Source organism: Pseudogymnoascus destructans, assembly GCF_001641265.1.
Source record: "Pseudogymnoascus destructans isolate 20631-21 unplaced genomic scaffold scaffold_6, whole genome shotgun sequence".
Lineage (NCBI taxonomy): Eukaryota > Fungi > Ascomycota > Leotiomycetes > Thelebolales > Thelebolaceae > Pseudogymnoascus > Pseudogymnoascus destructans.
This window is the reverse complement of record NW_020167525.1, coordinates 1,237,359-1,254,753: the sequence shown is the minus strand read 5'-3', so window position 1 is coordinate 1,254,753 and position 17,395 is coordinate 1,237,359. Positions and strand designations below refer to the sequence as shown.

Below are 17,395 nucleotides of genomic sequence, written 5' to 3'. Positions count from 1 at the left end.
TGGTCATTTGTCTAAGCGAGCAGCTGACAGGTCCGATCGAGACACATCAAGCTCCACATCGACTCGCTTAGGAAGATGCCATTTTCCAAAGCGGGAAGCCAACCGCGGTCTGAGCCGAAACTATATCACGGATCGGCTTACCGCATAGGGGTACTTGATGAAGGATCGTTGGTTTGAGGTAATAGAATGGCGGGGAGGGGGACAGGCTGAACTTCGAACGAGGTTTCGAGCTAAGACGATCTTGGTAAGTGGGTTAAGAATTGAGGCACTACTACGACCAATAAGAAAGAAGTGTCGATGCTCGCTTAGAAAAATAGCATTTTTCTAAGCGAGCAGCTCCTTAGTGACTCGTAAGCAGTTAGTCTGGAAACTACCAGCAATGCCTGTCTTGGGTCTCGCAATCCCGACTATGCGAACCAATCCCAAACTACCGTTGCTCACATTGAGATGAATCCTGTTCGATGACCAGTCAAACAGGAGCGGGGAGTAAACCTAAGAACCCGAGAGTCATTGAGGATTATTCTTTTCTGGTTAGTTTAATGCATCACTCCTAATGAATACCAGCGACGGCGGCCACTGAATGGAATAGAGGACTTGTCGTATATCTCTATCTTTGGACTTCTCTACAAAGGGGTTTATTTCTCGATTCGGAGCGGGCGTATTAATCACTGTGTGTTTATAACATACCAATGCTATCGTTCTGCGCGTTTATCCATCTCAATCCATGCAAATGAATGCGGGTGCTTCGATTCGGACTGTTGTATAAGATGACGGCAGCGACCGGTGTGGCTCTTCATTCCTCATTCCTCACCGCTACCTTTCCTGCATACTTTCTCTTCTCGGTGAGCCTTTGCACGCAAGTACACCTGATCACCGCTCACACCGGTCACTGGGATGCACCTCGTGCCTAAATCAGCCCTCGCTAAATCGGCCATTATTTCATCGTCGACATGTCGACCCAGTTGCTGATATTTGTGGTCATTGCCATCTGTTTGGCTGTACTCGAATTCGCCCTACTCTTCAGATGTGGCAAACATAATTCCGAACCTCCTGGAACTACACCCCCCCAACCCTGGCACAAGCCACCACCAAAGTGGTGGTTCCTAACTATGTCGGCAATATTGTTCATTCTTGCAGTATCCCTCATCTGGAGCATCGTGTATACGTTTGTCACCCCAAGACCAATACTCATTGGTTCTATGGGTATTGTAGGGACCAGCTATCAGGTATGACACACGTTGCTTTTAAATCACTGTACTAATCTTATAAAGATTTCATGTCAGAAGCTGTATGACGGCACAAAATTCACGACGTTGGCTGTTGTCGTCTGTTCCGCACTCCAGTTTCAGCTGTATATACTACTACTGCGCCAACCTTCAGAGGAGTTGCTTGAAACTGATATCAGTGTTCTTATGCTGTCGTTTATTGCAGAATATACCACCATTTTCTACGTATATCTAAACTTGCCCCAATCTCCTCAACCAAGAGTCAATATATTTGCCAACTTCGGCAAGGTTTTCTGCGCCATCACTATTATCGCTGCTCTGGTCTCGCAACCTTTATATCGTTGGGGTATAGTTGACCTTGTTTCGAGCTTGTTGGTATGTAATACAATTATCGCAATTCCTCAAATATTGATTATATCAACAAATAGTAACTTATACAATTATCACGCCAATACTCTGCTTTTTGCTCTATAAACTCAAGGTCGCTCTAGAACGCAAGCAACATCGTGCCATACCTTCCTTGCCATCTTCGGTTGCTGGGAGCAATGTGACCCTTACTCGACTAGGTACGCAGAGAAGCAACCATCTACCTGCCCATCCTCAGTACCTTCGGCCACCGAGAGCAATGCAGGCCGTTGTGTAATACTCATACGTTTAGCGTTAGTAATTCATTATGTAACGTTTAGAAGCTTCATCACAATAATTAGCTCATATATTGATCGTATTTCATTTAAATTACACGTGTGGAAACTGTTAAACTTTATGATGCTCTCACGCTTCTGCTGCTCACCCCTGCAAACCCCCCGACCCCCTCTTTTCTTCCACCTCCACCCCTCCCTCCGCCTTCTCAATCCTGATATAAAGATGTGCCCCAGACTCAATCGAAGCTTTTTTTCTCTTCCTCTCTCACCACTACCACCACCCGCGCGCCGCAGACGCTGCCACCCCCCGCTGCCACCCTCAGCCCACCTGAGCTCACAACCACCACCGCCTAAACCAGGGGCCAACAGATGTCCACTTTCCCACACCACCCAAGCCAGCACGCCCCGCATCGCCGCACCACCACAGCCCGGCCGACCGCACATCGTCGTCAAGTCAAGCCGAACTGCTTACCTCTGTCACTATTCCCATCTTCCTCAAGCTCCAGCACCGAGGCTAAGATGTCTGATCAACGCGTGAGCGCTAGCATGCTAGGCAGCTCAGATACGAGCTCCAAGGTGAGTAGAAAGAAACCACTCGCGAAAGCCCATGTTCTAATTCGTGATCTAATAGGAATTCACGCTAACGCCGTATCAAAAGCAAGCTTTAGTAGCCGTTATTGATATATTTATTCCTTGTTTCAGGCCTGATGTTTTGATGACGCGAGAAATTTCTCAATCATTGATTGAGAAATCATTGATTGGCAAATTAGACCCTATATTCCGGCAGGTAACGCAGAGCCTGTCATTTTCTGAATGCGCTATTCTTTCTTCTGCAAAGCAAGGGTTTAATCCCTGGGGCCTGCACCAGTTTGCTCTTAGCAAGAATCGAGACTACCAAGTGGAACAAGGAATGGCAAATAGGTATGGCATACAGGTGAAATACCTGGAAGTTGCTGAATTCGACTTAAGTTTTGACAAGCTCAAGGTAAATCTATTAACCCTAATTAGAGTTCATATACTAACCTATCTTAAAGCAAAAGCTTGAAGAGAGAATCGAGCCTCTAGCCCGTGACCAAAATTGTACATTTGACGTCTTGAAGGCCTTCACAGGTCTTACACTTACAATTCAAATGGACACTGAAGAGGATCTTGCCAGTTATCTCATTCATCAAACAACGTCGTTTTGTTATGCGTGCATAAAGGAGTCGGATTATAGCCGTCCTTTATTGCGGGCATGGTTCATTAGCGAGGGCGCTCAACAGTATGCATATACCAATCTATATTTATCTTTGAAATATCTAATATATTAGTATCGAGACATGCATAGGCATGTTGGACCATGCGGTAACTTATCTCGACGTTGATGCAGCATTCAGAATGATGGCAATTATATATTGTGGGTTCAGAATCCAGGATGAAATGATACTAGAACCCTACACCATTCCAGGACGCCGAGGTGACTGTCGGCAACCGCAGAAGAACCGCCGGGCATTTTTTAAGTGTATCGACAATCTTCGTCAAAATGAACGATTTTCACAAGATCTGGGTATTTACGGTTCATATGCAGATAGCTGTTGATCGAACGTGCAAGGTAGCATCGGATGTCGGGCAGGGAGTAATTTATGATTTTGCTGTTATGTTGTGGTGTTTTTTGTGTGTGATGTACGTGAAGCGATATGTGATGATGTTGGGTAAATTTTCGTGTAAAGAAGGGTAATAAGTAATTAGCCAAAGAGGAAATTCAAAGGTTGGATCAGTAAAACCCCGCCCAAAGGCGGCTGAAAACCCACATAGCCGCCCCTCGTTTTCCTCGACCGCCCTCCCTCCGCTCACACTCCGCATCCGCCCCCCACATGTTCCATTCGTTTATTCCATGCCTTCGCGCCACACCCTGGAACGGGGCAGCACACCTCTGTAATCAACGCTCTTCCTGTCTGCTTCCCCTCATCTATGTAGGTGCTTTGCAAGCCAGGTCTTGAATCCCCGGGCGCCCTTTCCCGCGCCGGGCTAGTGCATACGCCGGACATATTGCGCGAAACAAGGGGTTGGCATTTGTTTCGGATCATGACATGGTGGTACAATATTTACGGCCTACTTCCCACTACTGCATGGTAAATCGGTTTTGTCAGCGTCTGCAGATATGAACGACGGCATGCTCGTCTGACTTATAAAGAAGCAACCTCCCCCTCTTCCTGTCTGATTGATTTGTCTCTAACGCCGAGGGAAGTTTTCAACTCACTTGATAATATTTGGCATGGATTTCCCGCAAAGGCCTCCCGGGGAGGGCTCTGTTCCTGTAATTTTGTTGCACCCAGACTCTGCTACCACAACCCAAAACCCAGTGTTGGGAGACTCAGATACGTCAAACCTCTTGTTTCCATCTTTTGAAATGGCCGATTTGAAACCAAAGAAACCTACGAAGCGGAAGAGTGATGACGATATAAGCAAAAGAAATAAGGCGGCGAGGCTGACGCCACAAGTATGTTAAATCCAAGATACATCCTCTTTACTTGTTTCTAATAAAAATAGGTTCGTTGCAGTGAGACAGAGCTTAATAGCCAAAACGACGTTTCTGCCAGCCTTTCTCACGCAACACCTGCGATGGAATTCGACAACGAAGCTATCACTTTGAAGTTTGAAAAGGCAGACTGCGAAATGAGAATAGAAGACTGCGAAATGAGAATAGAAGTTCAAAAGGCGACATCCACCACTGACTCTAAAACTCGAAATGACACTCTTAACGATGGAGATACGATCAGTGTTGACAGCCAGGACCTGGGAGTGGATGCCTCGATTATAACTGAGCTGCTAAGACAATTGGAAGTACGGCCTCGGATTATTATTGCCCCTGAACAAATATCTGCAGTTCCGAGTAAATTTTACTCTGTACAAAGTCTTGCTATTCTGCATAAGTTATGGGATGCAGGGCTATGCGCGGGAACAGAAGATAAGGATATGGATGTGCAATATGCCCTTGAAAATGTCCATGATATGATTTCCCCTGAACATCACGAACTGCTCTGCCATAGCGCATGGCAGTTTGAAGCCCCTGGAATGAGACTGCTATCACCCCAGTGGGTGAGATTTTGCAGATTTGCATTTAGGCGTGGGGAAGACTGTGAGGAGGAAGACTGTGAGGAAGACTGTGAGGAAGACTGTGAGGAAGACTGCGAGGAACACTGTGAGGAATGCTATGAGGAACGCCGTGTCTTTAAAGCCTTGGCGACATCAACATCGAATGGCGAGAAAACCGCAGGAGAGATCGCTGCTGATTGGCGAGATATGTTTGTTTGTATTCTCCTTTCATCCCTACTGTTCAAATATAACTAACATAGCCTATCTAGTTTGCGATTAGTAGCTCTCTCAAGTCCCGACTACAGCAGAGGAATTTCGATTTATGCCCTTGTAATATTTCGCATCCTCACTCTGCAACTGCTCTCCAGAAAAGCCTTCAATTCCTCCAAAACGCAGAGAACAACACCAAAGAAAGGATAAAACAGGCGGTCTCTGCTTGTACAAATTTGGCATTTTTTGATTCTGTAATTGCGGTAAGGCATTTTCAGAAGGCATAAGGGCATAACGCTAACTTTACATCCAGGGGGGTAGCGAAACCTCAAAACATACAGATAACAGCCCTTACAAAGCTATCCGCACTGCTATAGAAAATTGCAAGGGTGATAAAGGGCTTTCTGATGAAACAAAATACGATTTAAGCAACGTCGTTGCGTACTTAGACGCAGCTGAAGCTAGCAACTATGATCTGACAACTGCGCAAAAATTAAATGAGACCCAGAGCGCAACCGCCAGTTCTATGCCGACTATGACAGCGATCAAAGCGCCTCAGAACGACAAAGACGCAGTTGTCATGTGGAAGCATGTTGCCAAATCTTTGTCAACTATGCAATCGGTCAAACTGCCCAACGGCAACAGCGATGCTGACATCTTGAACCTTGCTGTTAGCTATATGTCGAAAATACAACCAGATCACCCGAGCGAGAGAGCTTTGCCTGGAAATGATTATATAACCTTTCGAAATGAAAAGTACGAACTTGGGATTAACGTACTTTCCTTGAAGCAGATGGAGCGACTACTCTCTGGAATACCTAATGCTCAAGCTGTAGCTTTATTTGTTCTAATCCACCTGCCAGAGAAATATCACGCTCTACTTTCGTGCACTACAATATTCACGGAAGAACATACCCCTGTCTGGCGTGGTCATGTTTTGTTTGAGGGATGGTCGAAAGAAGAATGCGATGCTATTGCTTGCGAACTTTCTCGTCTGGCTCATGGATCATTTACCTCACCATCCGTGTTGCAGAAATGGCGTGAAATACGTGAGGTAAGTTAGCATAGAGAGTGCTCTTACACTAACGGCTAATAAGTGCTGTACAGGTCCTCAATCCGATAATGATTTCTATCTTTTCTTCGTGTTTTGAAGTAGGATTTCCTCGCTCAGACTTGATGGAAACTGAAAACGCTTGTCTGGTCATGGTGCTTTGATGTGAAGGCAGAGTTGTATGTTTCACGAAAAAAAAGACGAGTTGGACCCGATCCCGCATAATTGCAAGTGGTTGACATCGAGCTATGTTTTGTTTTGCCTTGTTATTGCCTTCAAATTGTTATTTAGATTTTAACATAATCAACTCATATACTCCTGTATTAAATCATCATATGATGTTGGCTTTTCCGTTATTTTTCGTCTCACAGTATCTTGCGCCAGGCCACAAAGCTGCTTCCCTTGGGTCTCCCTCACAACCAGGACGCAAGCCCTTTCCCTCTGTAACTTTCATGTTCCATCACGAAGCGTAATACCTTCTGTTCTTATTCTTCAGTATGATGGCGGAATAATAAGATTCTGCACTATTCCGCGGACTAATAAATTGAGCTTCCCCCACTTATATAATTTGTCTTCTGTGGCGCCATTGTAGAATAGGAGTGAGTAGCAGGAAGGTGGTTATCGTATTATTGTTGCTGTTGGTGCGAGTTTGACAATTGACGTCCATGCGAGTCGTAAATTGCCCTAAGGCTGCAATGCTTCGAGTACGAGGCAATAAGTAAGGCATTAACGTGCGTATAATTGGGTTTATTTTTGAGCCTATTCCATTTCATTGGCTGGAGTATATGCCACATTCGTTCACCGAGCGAGGTCTCTAGGTTCTGAAACCTATAGCGCCCCACCAGCGCCTTGCGTCCCATCGTCGGTAGTATGTATAAAGCAAACGTTATACCCATATCAAAACTAACAAATACTAGATGTTACGACGGAACAAGAAGGCTGGCCAACTACAGGACAGGAAGGAGGGAGGTCGCATGAGACCGGCCCTGGTACCTGGAGGGGCAGCGGGGAATAGTAGTTCCGAAAGTATCACGTGACGGACTCGCAGGATGATGAGAAGAGTCCTAAGAGTCCAAGACTCCGAGGACTCGAGTGAGTTCCCAGGAGTCCACTAGGCACGTGATGGACTCGCAGGATGATGAGAAGAGTCCTAAGAGTCCAGGACTCCGAGGACTCAAGTGAGTTCCCAAGAGTCCACTAGGCACGACGCCACTATATAAGTAGATAGTATTTCCTTAGATAGGAGCTTCGTGCTCAACTCAATACAGTATTTGTTATATACTAGTAATGTGTTACTTGAAGCCTTTGTGTCTGATCCCCTGCCTCCTCTGATAAGTAAACCTTTACGCAAGAGAACCTCTGTGTCTTCTATCGTTTAGAAGTCAGCGTTACACTAGACGTCTATTACTTTGAGAGTTTTATATTGCAAAAATTCAGAGAGTTCGGCGAGCGCTACGCTAATGGGCCAAATGACAACAAACGAGTCTCAGGCGCGAGAATTGCGAGATAAGTCTCCAACCATCCCGGGTTCAGGTAGCCTAAGCCTACTTCAAATACTGTACCTTGCTAATATAACAACATAAAGAATATGAAGACGATAAAGGATATGGAGACGATAAAAACGAATCTGATCTCTATTTAGAGTATCGCGAAGTAGTCGGTGAACTAGAAAATAATGTCCGATTTGAGGAATACCACAACGACAACAACGAATACGATAAGGCTCAGATACTACAAAAATGGGGTGGGCTTGCAGAAGAGGTCGAGCGTTTGCGCGCGAAATGTGTCGAGAAAGATGTTAGCTTGACGGGCAAGTTACAAACACCACAGCTATATGTTTATTGTCTAATAATATAGTTTCAGAAGACGACAAATACCTCCAGGTTTTATGTTGGACAATCCGCCACCCTCCTTATGCCAAGTATGATGAACTCCGTTCGTCCCGAAAGAAACTCATAAGCAAGATCTTTGAGCATGAGGCAACATTGGTCAAGATGCAAGATAACCTAGGTCAGATTGACCTAGATTTCGAGCGAGCATATGAAGACTGTCTCAAGGCAGGGCTTATAACTAAGGATGGCCTACCTCTGGTCCACGGAGTAAGGAGGGGCTAGGAAGCACTGTTGCAGCAGCATCACGAAACGTTGATCCTTTCTCTCTTCATTTCTTTGCACGGCCAAATGGGGAATTAGTATGATTTATAAACCGAGCTTCATATAATTTGTCTCTGAGCCTTCTATGTCAACTATCATGACCAAGTATTAGCAAATCCCATCCAACCACACTCTATTTCTCGCAGGCTCTAGTAAAAGGCGAAGGGATTTCGCCCAAATTGATAGAGAAGGTCTCTAGGCAATTATCTCCCAGGACTTGACGGAAGCCTTAGGCTACGAGCGTGGCTTTGAAACGAACAATGGCGTGTATATGCCGTCAATTTCCCATCGACAGCAAGACCCGTCCTATCGATCAGGAATTTCGAGAGCTCCCGTGTCCTGAAAACTAGAGCTGCGCCAGCTCTCCCCGAGCGGCCAAAATCCAGTCAGCTCCATGGGTTCCATCACCGATAGCTTCCTGATAGCTATTCGGCATTGGGATTCGGTAGACGGCAGAGCGCTTGCTCGTATCGATTCCGCGGTCGTGCCCTCTTCCGGATAACAGTTTCGTTAGCTGGCTGTTGATATTTTGAGCTTCGTCAGATTTTACGAGGAGCTGGTATCTCACGTCGTCATCGCTTTCTACCTGTAGAACGCGTCAGCGAGCTCGGCTCCGGTACCTCGAGTTCTAGCTCCCCATCGTCTTAAATAGACGTAGTATCGGCTCTAGGGTGCTGTAGTAAATGTAATACTGCTTGTTGTATTGTAATTCTCCTCCTTCCGTGATGCTGGTGCTCCTCTAGCCTCGTTGTTGCTAGGTGGTCGTTGCAAGGTTAGAGGAGTTGACCTGTCACTTCCTAATTAGGTAAGGTTTGTGGGGGAACGGGTACGCTACTGTTGACAGCTGCGCTAGCAGTGACGTTCCGCAGTACGTCGCAATCACGTGATACTTTTCCGTTACAAACCAATGTTGGCATCGTATACGCCCCTATCGGGGTACCTCTAGGGGTCCGTCGGTGGATATGGTATTGATGACCTCTTTAAGAGGATTTGCCTCCATGGGGTCGAAGACCATTGTCTCTGAGCTTTCGGCTTCGACGTCAGGAGGCAGATCGAGCGTTCCCTCTTCGAATCTCGGTGCGGTCGGGACGATGATTCGATTACCAACCTGGTGGTGTAGCCGGTACTGCCTTGACATAGGCATATATTTGGTGGTTGTGGTGCGTATAGCGCTAGACTAGAGCTTGTCGCCGTCCCTTTGCCAAGTAGAGCGGTACGTATGCTACGCCCAGGCGCGCAAGATTAGAAAACAACGGCGGCGAGAGCTAATGGCGCGCACACCTACCAGGCACGAAGACCTCTCTCCCAGGTTCAGATACCAATCCAGACTCTCCGGTCTACCATCAGTCCATGACCGAGACACAAGAGTAGTACCGCAGACCCGCCACCACCGCCCTCGGAAACCCACAGCTACACAAACGTCACATCACCACCACCACCACCACCACCACCACCCCCCGTCGCCCTCCCATCGCGATCGAGCAGGTGAGCGAGACAGCGCAGAGACAGCTCTTGAGACACGCCCGCCGCCTGCACACCACGCACAGCACCGGACGCGGAGTCGCGCGGGAGAGAGACAGAGCAGGACGTAAGCTCTGAGACCAGCTCCCGCATCTAAGGCTCCCCGATCAGGATATTGATCAGCCCATCTTTTCTACTAGGTTGAGCACAACGTCTATCGATTGATCTCATTATGACGGACTCGACTTCAACAATGACAGCTTTGCTGCACCAGCCTTAGTCAAGCCGCATCCTGACGATACGTCAACGTCTAGGGAAACATTGCGAGTCTCTCGAGTTATCCGTAGCCTCTTGTAGGAGACCAAAAAATAGTACAAATCAGTCACTTGTCTAATGAATGTGTGATGTAGAGATTAGCTTTATCGTCTCACGTAGACCTACTAAGCCCTGCACATCGCTCATGTAACCCTTGCAGGTTACCCTTGCGCCCAAGTGTAATGGTGGGTGCACCAGATATGAGAATCTAGCCACCCAAGGAAGGGATGAATTTACTAAGACAACACACTGTCTTAGGAAACAGAGCCAAAGGGTTGTAGCTTAGACTATTCCACAACGCAGCAATCAGGTGTATGATGTGGTGAAGTGGTTTAGACAAGTTGCAACAAATGTTGAGTCTGAGAACTCAGGGGTAAGTCAGAGGTTAGCACCTCACTGACTTTTCAAAAACAGAGAATAACAAGATCAATGCTTGGAAGCTTGGAAAAGACGTAGAAGTATGTGCTAGTCGATTTACTGTATTGTCTGCTTGCCCTTTCTTAAGGAAAGGGCAATCCTATTTATGCCAAAGGAGTGTAGTTCTCTCATTTTCCATGACTTTCCATGACTAACCAGGCTTGGTAAATGTATTAGAAATCAAGTGCGACCCACAACTAGCTTGCTAATCATGTAGTGAACGTAAGAGAATCCCATAGAACCATCTCTTGGGTTCCTAGCCTATAGGAAGTGAAAAGGAGGTCCAAGGTCAGAGTACCTATAGACAAATTATGTCATAACTTAACCAATCTTGTGGGTAACTAAGGAGCGATGACGTGTAATGAATCATAGAGGGTTGTAGAAGCTTCTAGAGCTATCGTTCATGTTCCTAGGCCTCTAGTTGGTAGAGATATGCCATGTGGTAGTATTGGCCCACCCCCTTAAGGAGGAGATTTTCTTAATAACTTGTTCAATGAGTGTCCAAATGATATGCCGTGATGTATGTAGCATAAACAGATGTAGTAGAAGAGTTTGCAGCAATCGTTGAGTAGTATTGCTTCTGTTGTTGGTGTGATAAGCCAAGATATGTATGGTGACTTGTAGGTTTGAGGAGGAGATTTCTAAGTTTGCTCTTGAGTTTGATAGCAAACTGAGTGCAACGAATGTCAGTATGACACCAAGTTATCCATGCACCTCACCTAAGTTACCCTTGTACATTATTAAAAGCTGGCGCAACATCTGAAATAGTATATGTGTAGTAAGAATGTAGAATGCACCCTTCTCAGACCTCTTAAGCTATATCTGTCTTTCTTAGCCCTATTGAACTTCAACCTTCCCTTCAAAATAAAGGGTTAACAATAGTTTACGCAATAAGATGGAAGCCATTTCGTTTTTATACCTATCTCTATTAGACCTTCTAATGGGCACTTTTCTTGTTGCGCCTTTAATTTGTGTCATAGAGTGGGTAACTAAGGACTTCGTCAAATTGTCGTTGTCTGGGATGCTACGATGTCTCTCACTTAATGAGCCAACAATTTTACTCGTTTTGGGCCTTTTTTGGACCGTGATCACTACATTATCCAATAACACAGGCTTTAGTTGGACCTGGTGAGACTTTTTAATAAAGCTAAGAAAACTTTACTGACACGATGTAGCTTCTGTCGACTATATGCAAAATTTAATTCTAGACACTAATAGATAACTTATATCAAATAAACAACCTCTATCTACTAAAACATCTCATATAACGAATCAAAGTATTTGCTCTCATCAAAATCATCGCTATCACTTTCTTCCTGGTCCTCATATTCCTCATCATCTTCATATTCCTCATCATCTTCATCTTCATCTTCATCTTCATCCTCGTCGTCATCTTCATCCTTGTTGTCGTCATCTTCATTATTGTCGCTATCTTCATCCTTGTTGTCATCATCTTTCTCACCTACAGACTCCTTATCGGGCTTAACTTGGAAGCATCTAAATGCCTGAGCCTCCCACTCCTCAGAAGCCACCCATAGATCCTTTGTCAAAAGATTAGGCTCATCTAAATTAGCCACCACAAGACTCGAACCTAGGCATGTTAGAAGAATTTATCATTATAATAAGATTCTCATTACTGACCTTCGTAGCCAAATCCTGCTTTAGCAGGAAGTATCTTGAGGTTAATCAAGCAGTCTCTATTGAACTCAGTGCTACTAGACGAGAGAAGGCTGTTTTGCTCCCAGTTCCGTTTCTCATCGCAGAGGATATTCCACTCGAATATGACGTCTCCGTCTTCAAAGGTAAACTCGAGAGCACCTTTATATAGTTGTTTTTTCATCAATTCGTTAATGCTGTGCCAGGAATAATTGCGACCATCCACAATTCCTTCAAGTTCTGACAGGACCTCTTGGTCTGATAGCGCTTCGATTCGTAAAACCTCTTGCTTTGGCCAAAGCGTGAACCCAGCCAGAGCAGTGTCCTTGGTCATCATACCCTGAGTATGCTTGTCGGTAGCCATTGTTAATAAAGAGGAAAGAAAACGCTGCTTAACTGCACGGAATGATGTATTAACAAGTTTATTTTGCAGATAATCAGGACTTTTAAGGGGAGGTTGGAGAACCATTCAGGGCATCAGCCTTGAGGGGGCCATCAGACTTGAGGGGGCCATCAGACTTGAGGGGCCCATCAGTCTAAGGCGTACCAGTTTCTTGTTGGAATGAACAGCCATAATTATAACTTCTGGTTATTCCTTCACAAAACGCCAAGAGTGTGCAAGCTTTTTCTAGCACCAATGTGTGGGGGGGACCCTATCGGTTGAGCCTCAAAAAACCCGCTGGAAAATGAGAAACTTCTAACTTATAACATTTTCATTGCCCGCTAGGAATTGACCAATAGTTTTAGTCTATGGAGTGATGTAAATTTTATATTATCAGCTAGGGACCAAGCGTATCCATGTTTTGGATTGTTCGAGAATAATGTTTCCATCTGAGCCTGGATGTCAACTAGGATAGGCCGGCGTGTCGCCCCCCTTGGCTCCATTTCGCAAGATCTCACTCCAGTATAGGTACTTCCTCAATACTGTTGAGATATCATAGTTCTGGCGTACGGGCGTATTGTTTAAAGATCGTCTTCAGGTGGAGCATAACAGACACACATAGCCATATCAGCCTCGTAGCGTTTTACCCAGCGAATCATCCTCCCAGTCATGGTCTTTTCTGGTCCATCAAACTTAACTGCGACGGTAGCATATTCTGCAGCTACTGCAGCGTCTACCAACTCAAGCGCACGGTGGCTAGCGCAGGATAGACCGGTGTAGTTCCGAACGACCATGAACTTAAGGATGTGCAAGATGATCTCAAACGGTAGAATGTCGAAGATGTTACGATTCTCATGAAGTGGTGCCATATTGTAGAGGTATATAAGGTGTTATGGCGTGCGTTTATCTCTTAAGTTTCGTCCAGAAACGCCTGCAAACAAGTTGGTTGCTTTTGATGTGGTAGGTCTGAGAGCAAGGAGTCTGAATATCTTATATAGTATTTATAGGCAGCCTGGGTGGCTGGTGTGGAGCCGGTCACGGGACTCTGTCCTGATTACATAACTTTACACTACTCGACTTAGCCGAGAACAGCATACCTGCCCTCGTAGATAGCTTACAAATGGATCATCTTGGAACCTTACGAATTCTGCCGAACTTATATTTGAGGCGGGGTAAGGGCTCGCGATTTCTCTGGTTGAGGCGCAGCACACACATGACTCAGCCACAGTTTTCGTTGTACTTCATTGAGAACATTTCGACAACCTTTAAGTTAAGCTTATGAAATATGAAATTTGCTCAACTTCTGAATATGCCTGGAGAAGTGCTGTAACTGGCTATACTGTTCTCTAAGTCTTACTTTATTGATTTTGCCTGATTTGTTTTTCTGCCACTTTTCCTGAATTTGATATTGCTCCTTATCTGGGTTCATGGGAGATATCGATGCGTGCAAAGGTTCTGAGATGCTTTAAGTTAAAGTACCCATCGTTTTTCTCGACACATAGGGCTTCTTGCTACATACAGAGGGGTACTGTTGTAATTAGACTCTTAACAAGCTCGTAAGCAGACGAGGTATGAGCTTCCTATAGCGTAAATATTGGAAACGAAAGTTATATATCATTCCATTTGTACTATTAAATGTAAACTAGAGCGCTAATGGTATAGCTACGTACGTGCTCAACAATCGGTACACTGTGCTTAGTTGGCCTGACTTTTAAAGACTGTGACGGTGCGTGTAGTGATGATAGTTGTCAATGTGACAGTGCCGGTTGTCGTCGATGAAGAAGCTGCAGACACGGTAGATTCAAAAGTAGATTCGGAAGCGGACTCGCTGTCAAGCATTCCAGCTCTGAGGTTGGCGTAAGTCGAATCTAGATACGCAAGTCTGTTCGAGGTCATCTCAAGGCCTAAACCATCTTGACCACCTAATGCTAAGTAGACACTCCTAATTAGGCTCTTGCTTCCCAAGGCATCGGCGCTGCTCTCCCACCACATGGCGCCACCAAGTCCACTTTTCTGGATCCACGCAGCCTTTTGATTTACCATTTCAATATTATCATAGCTAATAAACTCTCTCTTCGTAGCATCATAGCTATAGCTCACTCCTAGCTTGCTGTCAAATTGCTCTTTGGCCCCTATTAAAGGCAATTCTTTGAAATCATAAATGCCTAGCTCCCAGGTTCCTGGGCCAACGCCAACGAATGGTGATCCAGCACCGGCAGTTGAATCAAAAGCACGGCCATATATAGGAATACCAAGTACTATATTTTGCGGCGCAACGCCTTTGGAAATGTAATAGTTGACAGCAGTTAGTGTATCAAATGGCGTCGAGCTATCGTTCGCAGGGAAAAGGTTTGCTTGGTGGCCTGTCTGTGGACTCCCAGACCAGACATAATCGTACGCCATAAGGTTCCAGAAATCGACGTATTGGTCCATCTCAGCTATCATTAACTTTTCATAGTTGGACGGGCCAGCAGTGTAAGGACACAGGGAATACGGCTCTCCGTAGGTGCATATGGGAGTGCGAGTCGGAGGTGATGCTGTATTCTATCCTATAGGTCTACTACGAAGGATACAAAAAAGATGAAGGTGTCACCCTGTATGGCTGTTCCCTTAAAATACCCGAAACCGCTCCGACTCAGCTAGCTCCCTGTTTGCCTAAGGCTTCCTTACGTTATGTGCCTAAGGCTGTCAGTCGCGACTGACCCGTAACGGCCCCGAGTCTCGATGGCGCCACGTGACGGCCGTAACTACCCCGAGTAAGGAGGCATCCTTACAAGCAGGGCATGCAACCGTGAGCGTGAAGTGGTATGGCGTGTTAAGTGAGTTGCCGTATGTATCAAGGGCATCCCTAACAGCTTGAAGCAGAAGAACAAAGTTTTGTGCTTGAGTAGCATCCACCGGATATTCCCAATCAATGTCAAGCCCATCAAGTCCGAGATTCCGTACAAGTGAGACTGCAGATGAGGCAAAGGTGGAGCGACCAGACGCAGTCGCAGCTGGAGTCGCAAAGTTTGCTGAATAGGTCCAGCCGCCAATCGAAAGCAGAACCTTTAGGTGCCGGTTTTTTTTTTTAAGGATGTAGAGCTGATTTAGACAGCCATAGAGATTACCACTAGTGTCGTCTATAGGATCACCTTCAAAATGTATATCAGTGTCGGCCCATTGATCTGACAAGAACCTAGTTTATTACGACAGTTAGATAAAACAATTTTACTGTATAAGGTAGACCTACACATTCCCTGTCTCTGGGTTAATATTTGCGAAGGCATATAGCACATGCGTAATCTTATCTGCTGGTATATCATGGGGAAAGAACTTTCTCCCATATATTGCCCTGTAGCTGTTAGTTTCAGACGCGTATCGAAGGGCAACAAGGAGACAAACCAGTTCACATAATATGCAACATTACGATAGCCATCGCCTTTTGGCTTAGAGGCTGTACGGCTTTCTAGAAGTGAAGACGTATATCCAAACGAACACCTGCATACTAATAACAAGATTGCTAATTTAAAGAGCCTTGCCATGGTCTGTTTATAATTGTCTGTATAATATAAAATTCTGTTTACAAAGAGTTTTGTTATCTATTAAGTAGCTAAGGTTATTTCGGGTAGACGTAAGGGGGCTTCTAATGAAAGGGGGACCTCTAAAGAAAGGGGACCCCCTAATGAAAGGGGGACCTCTAAAGAAAGGGGACCCCCTAATGAAAGGGGGCCCTCTGAAGAACGAGGCCTTCAAAAGGTAGAATGGCTTCTGCAAAAGTCTAGCTTAAAATTGATTAGCGAGATTTAAGAGCAAAATCGAATCCCGATACTGTATACTGTAACCACTTTTTGTTTCGGGGTCCATTAGTGGGCATCACAATGCTGCTGGCCACCCGCCTGCGTAGGCACCTGATTACCAGGCGCATCGTTACGTAAGCTAAGTACTGACACCTCATCTTGCCTCCAGCCTTTGAATCCGACAAGTCAGAGACGCTTGGCACTTTGAAAGTTCTATCAAGAAAGTACTGTATATGGCTGTGCCATGAAGAAACACGGCGCAAGGGATGGACATAGGGGTCGCGTAACCTCATTCATCGTTCACGTAGAAGAAAGATTTCAGAGCAGCCTCATTATAGCTAACTCCCAACGCAAGCGCGCGAAAATCGCTGATATATGCACTTGTCATCTCCGTCTGTTTCAATTTAAGAAGCTGTTAGCCGTCTTCAAAGGCTTTGTCTTTAGGCATGTCGACAGATAACCCGGGGGTTGAAACTTACACTATCAATACGCTGAAAGAAGTACATGGTAAATGATATAGTACGTATAGTCCGGGAATACAGAGGCTCAATATCCCAGCCCAGCCGTATTGCTTCCATGCATACTAGGCGATGCCTCTAGTGACGTTGCAATAACTACTGCGGAGGCCCGCCGCTTAAAACTATCCTGCCATCCTTATTAAGTACCGCTCCTTTGGTGCTAAGCACCAGGCGTTTATTGTATCTTCGTGAATGATAGCTCTCATTTGCCGCTATTCCGAGAGCATCCTTTGGAACCCATATGATGCACCTCGATATGCTGCCAGCATTCCCGCATTTAGAAAAGCACACTGTACGGGCGGTGTCAAATCTGTTGACCTGCTTACTTTCCACCTTTTCCTGTTTGTGATAACCAACAATCTTACCCATGATTGAGGTTGGTCTCCAACTGAGCCCATCCCAATAACCCATTGTGCACTGGAATACGAGAGTGAAGAATACTAGGAATATCATGGCGATAGCTTGTGCAGCACAGACAGGCTCGTCGTTTCCATCGCAGACGAGATAAAAT

General features: G+C 45.5%; 7 protein-coding genes across 7 annotated transcripts; 3 read left to right on the top strand and 4 right to left on the bottom strand.

Annotated features, from left to right (window-relative positions):
- Positions 1-317: 317 nt before the first annotated feature.
- On the top strand, positions 318-1,927 carry VC83_03522 (uncharacterized protein). Its single transcript, XM_024467168.1, has 3 exons — positions 318-1,226; positions 1,272-1,601; positions 1,655-1,927. The coding sequence occupies exons 1-3, from the start codon at positions 951-953 to the stop codon at positions 1,655-1,657; spliced, it is 609 nt and encodes a 202-aa protein (XP_024325609.1). The 5' UTR covers positions 318-950; the 3' UTR covers positions 1,658-1,927.
- A 250-nt stretch (positions 1,928-2,177) lies between these two features.
- On the top strand, positions 2,178-3,476 carry VC83_03521 (uncharacterized protein). Its single transcript, XM_024467167.1, has 4 exons — positions 2,178-2,443; positions 2,499-2,852; positions 2,902-3,128; positions 3,178-3,476. Exons 1-4 carry the CDS (start codon positions 2,237-2,239, stop codon positions 3,443-3,445), a joined length of 1,056 nt encoding a protein of 351 aa, XP_024325610.1. The 5' UTR covers positions 2,178-2,236; the 3' UTR covers positions 3,446-3,476.
- A 780-nt stretch (positions 3,477-4,256) lies between these two features.
- VC83_03520 (uncharacterized protein) lies at positions 4,257-6,003 on the top strand (the record flags this gene model as incomplete). Its single annotated transcript, XM_024467166.1, has 5 exons — positions 4,257-4,346; positions 4,397-5,155; positions 5,212-5,415; positions 5,466-5,927; positions 5,989-6,003. 5 exons carry the CDS (start codon positions 4,257-4,259, stop codon positions 6,001-6,003), a joined length of 1,530 nt encoding a protein of 509 aa, XP_024325611.1.
- A 2,699-nt stretch (positions 6,004-8,702) lies between these two features.
- On the bottom strand, positions 8,703-9,494 carry VC83_03519 (uncharacterized protein; the record flags this gene model as incomplete). The annotated part of the gene is made up of 2 exons (XM_024467165.1): positions 8,703-8,942; positions 9,297-9,494. The coding sequence occupies 2 exons, from the start codon at positions 9,492-9,494 to the stop codon at positions 8,703-8,705; spliced, it is 438 nt and encodes a 145-aa protein (XP_024325806.1).
- Positions 9,495-11,799: 2,305 nt separating this feature from the next.
- VC83_03518 (uncharacterized protein) lies at positions 11,800-12,569 on the bottom strand (the record flags this gene model as incomplete). The annotated part of the gene is made up of 2 exons (XM_024467164.1): positions 11,800-12,140; positions 12,191-12,569. 2 exons carry the CDS (start codon positions 12,567-12,569, stop codon positions 11,800-11,802), a joined length of 720 nt encoding a protein of 239 aa, XP_024325805.1.
- An 82-nt stretch (positions 12,570-12,651) lies between these two features.
- VC83_03517 (uncharacterized protein) lies at positions 12,652-13,456 on the bottom strand (the record flags this gene model as incomplete). The annotated part of the gene is made up of 2 exons (XM_024467163.1): positions 12,652-12,741; positions 13,202-13,456. 2 exons carry the CDS (start codon positions 13,454-13,456, stop codon positions 12,652-12,654), a joined length of 345 nt encoding a protein of 114 aa, XP_024325802.1.
- An 826-nt stretch (positions 13,457-14,282) lies between these two features.
- VC83_03516 (uncharacterized protein) lies at positions 14,283-15,020 on the bottom strand (the record flags this gene model as incomplete). Its single annotated transcript, XM_024467162.1, has 1 exon — positions 14,283-15,020. One exon carries the CDS (start codon positions 15,018-15,020, stop codon positions 14,283-14,285), a length of 738 nt encoding a protein of 245 aa, XP_024325801.1.
- Positions 15,021-17,395: the final 2,375 nt, after the last annotated feature.

Excerpts from the sequence above, each read along its gene's own strand:
- VC83_03522 (XM_024467168.1), top strand. The coding sequence starts at position 951 with ATGTCGACCCAGTTGCTGATATTTGTGGTCATTGCCATCTGTTTGGCT. Across the intron at positions 1,227-1,271 it reads TTGTAGGGACCAGCTATCAG|ATTTCATGTCAGAAGCTGTA; the intron begins GTATGACACACG and ends AATCTTATAAAG.
- VC83_03521 (XM_024467167.1), top strand. The coding sequence starts at position 2,237 with ATGTCCACTTTCCCACACCACCCAAGCCAGCACGCCCCGCATCGCCGC. Across the intron at positions 2,444-2,498 it reads GCTCAGATACGAGCTCCAAG|GAATTCACGCTAACGCCGTA; the intron begins GTGAGTAGAAAG and ends GTGATCTAATAG. Across the intron at positions 2,853-2,901 it reads TAAGTTTTGACAAGCTCAAG|CAAAAGCTTGAAGAGAGAAT; the intron begins GTAAATCTATTA and ends CCTATCTTAAAG.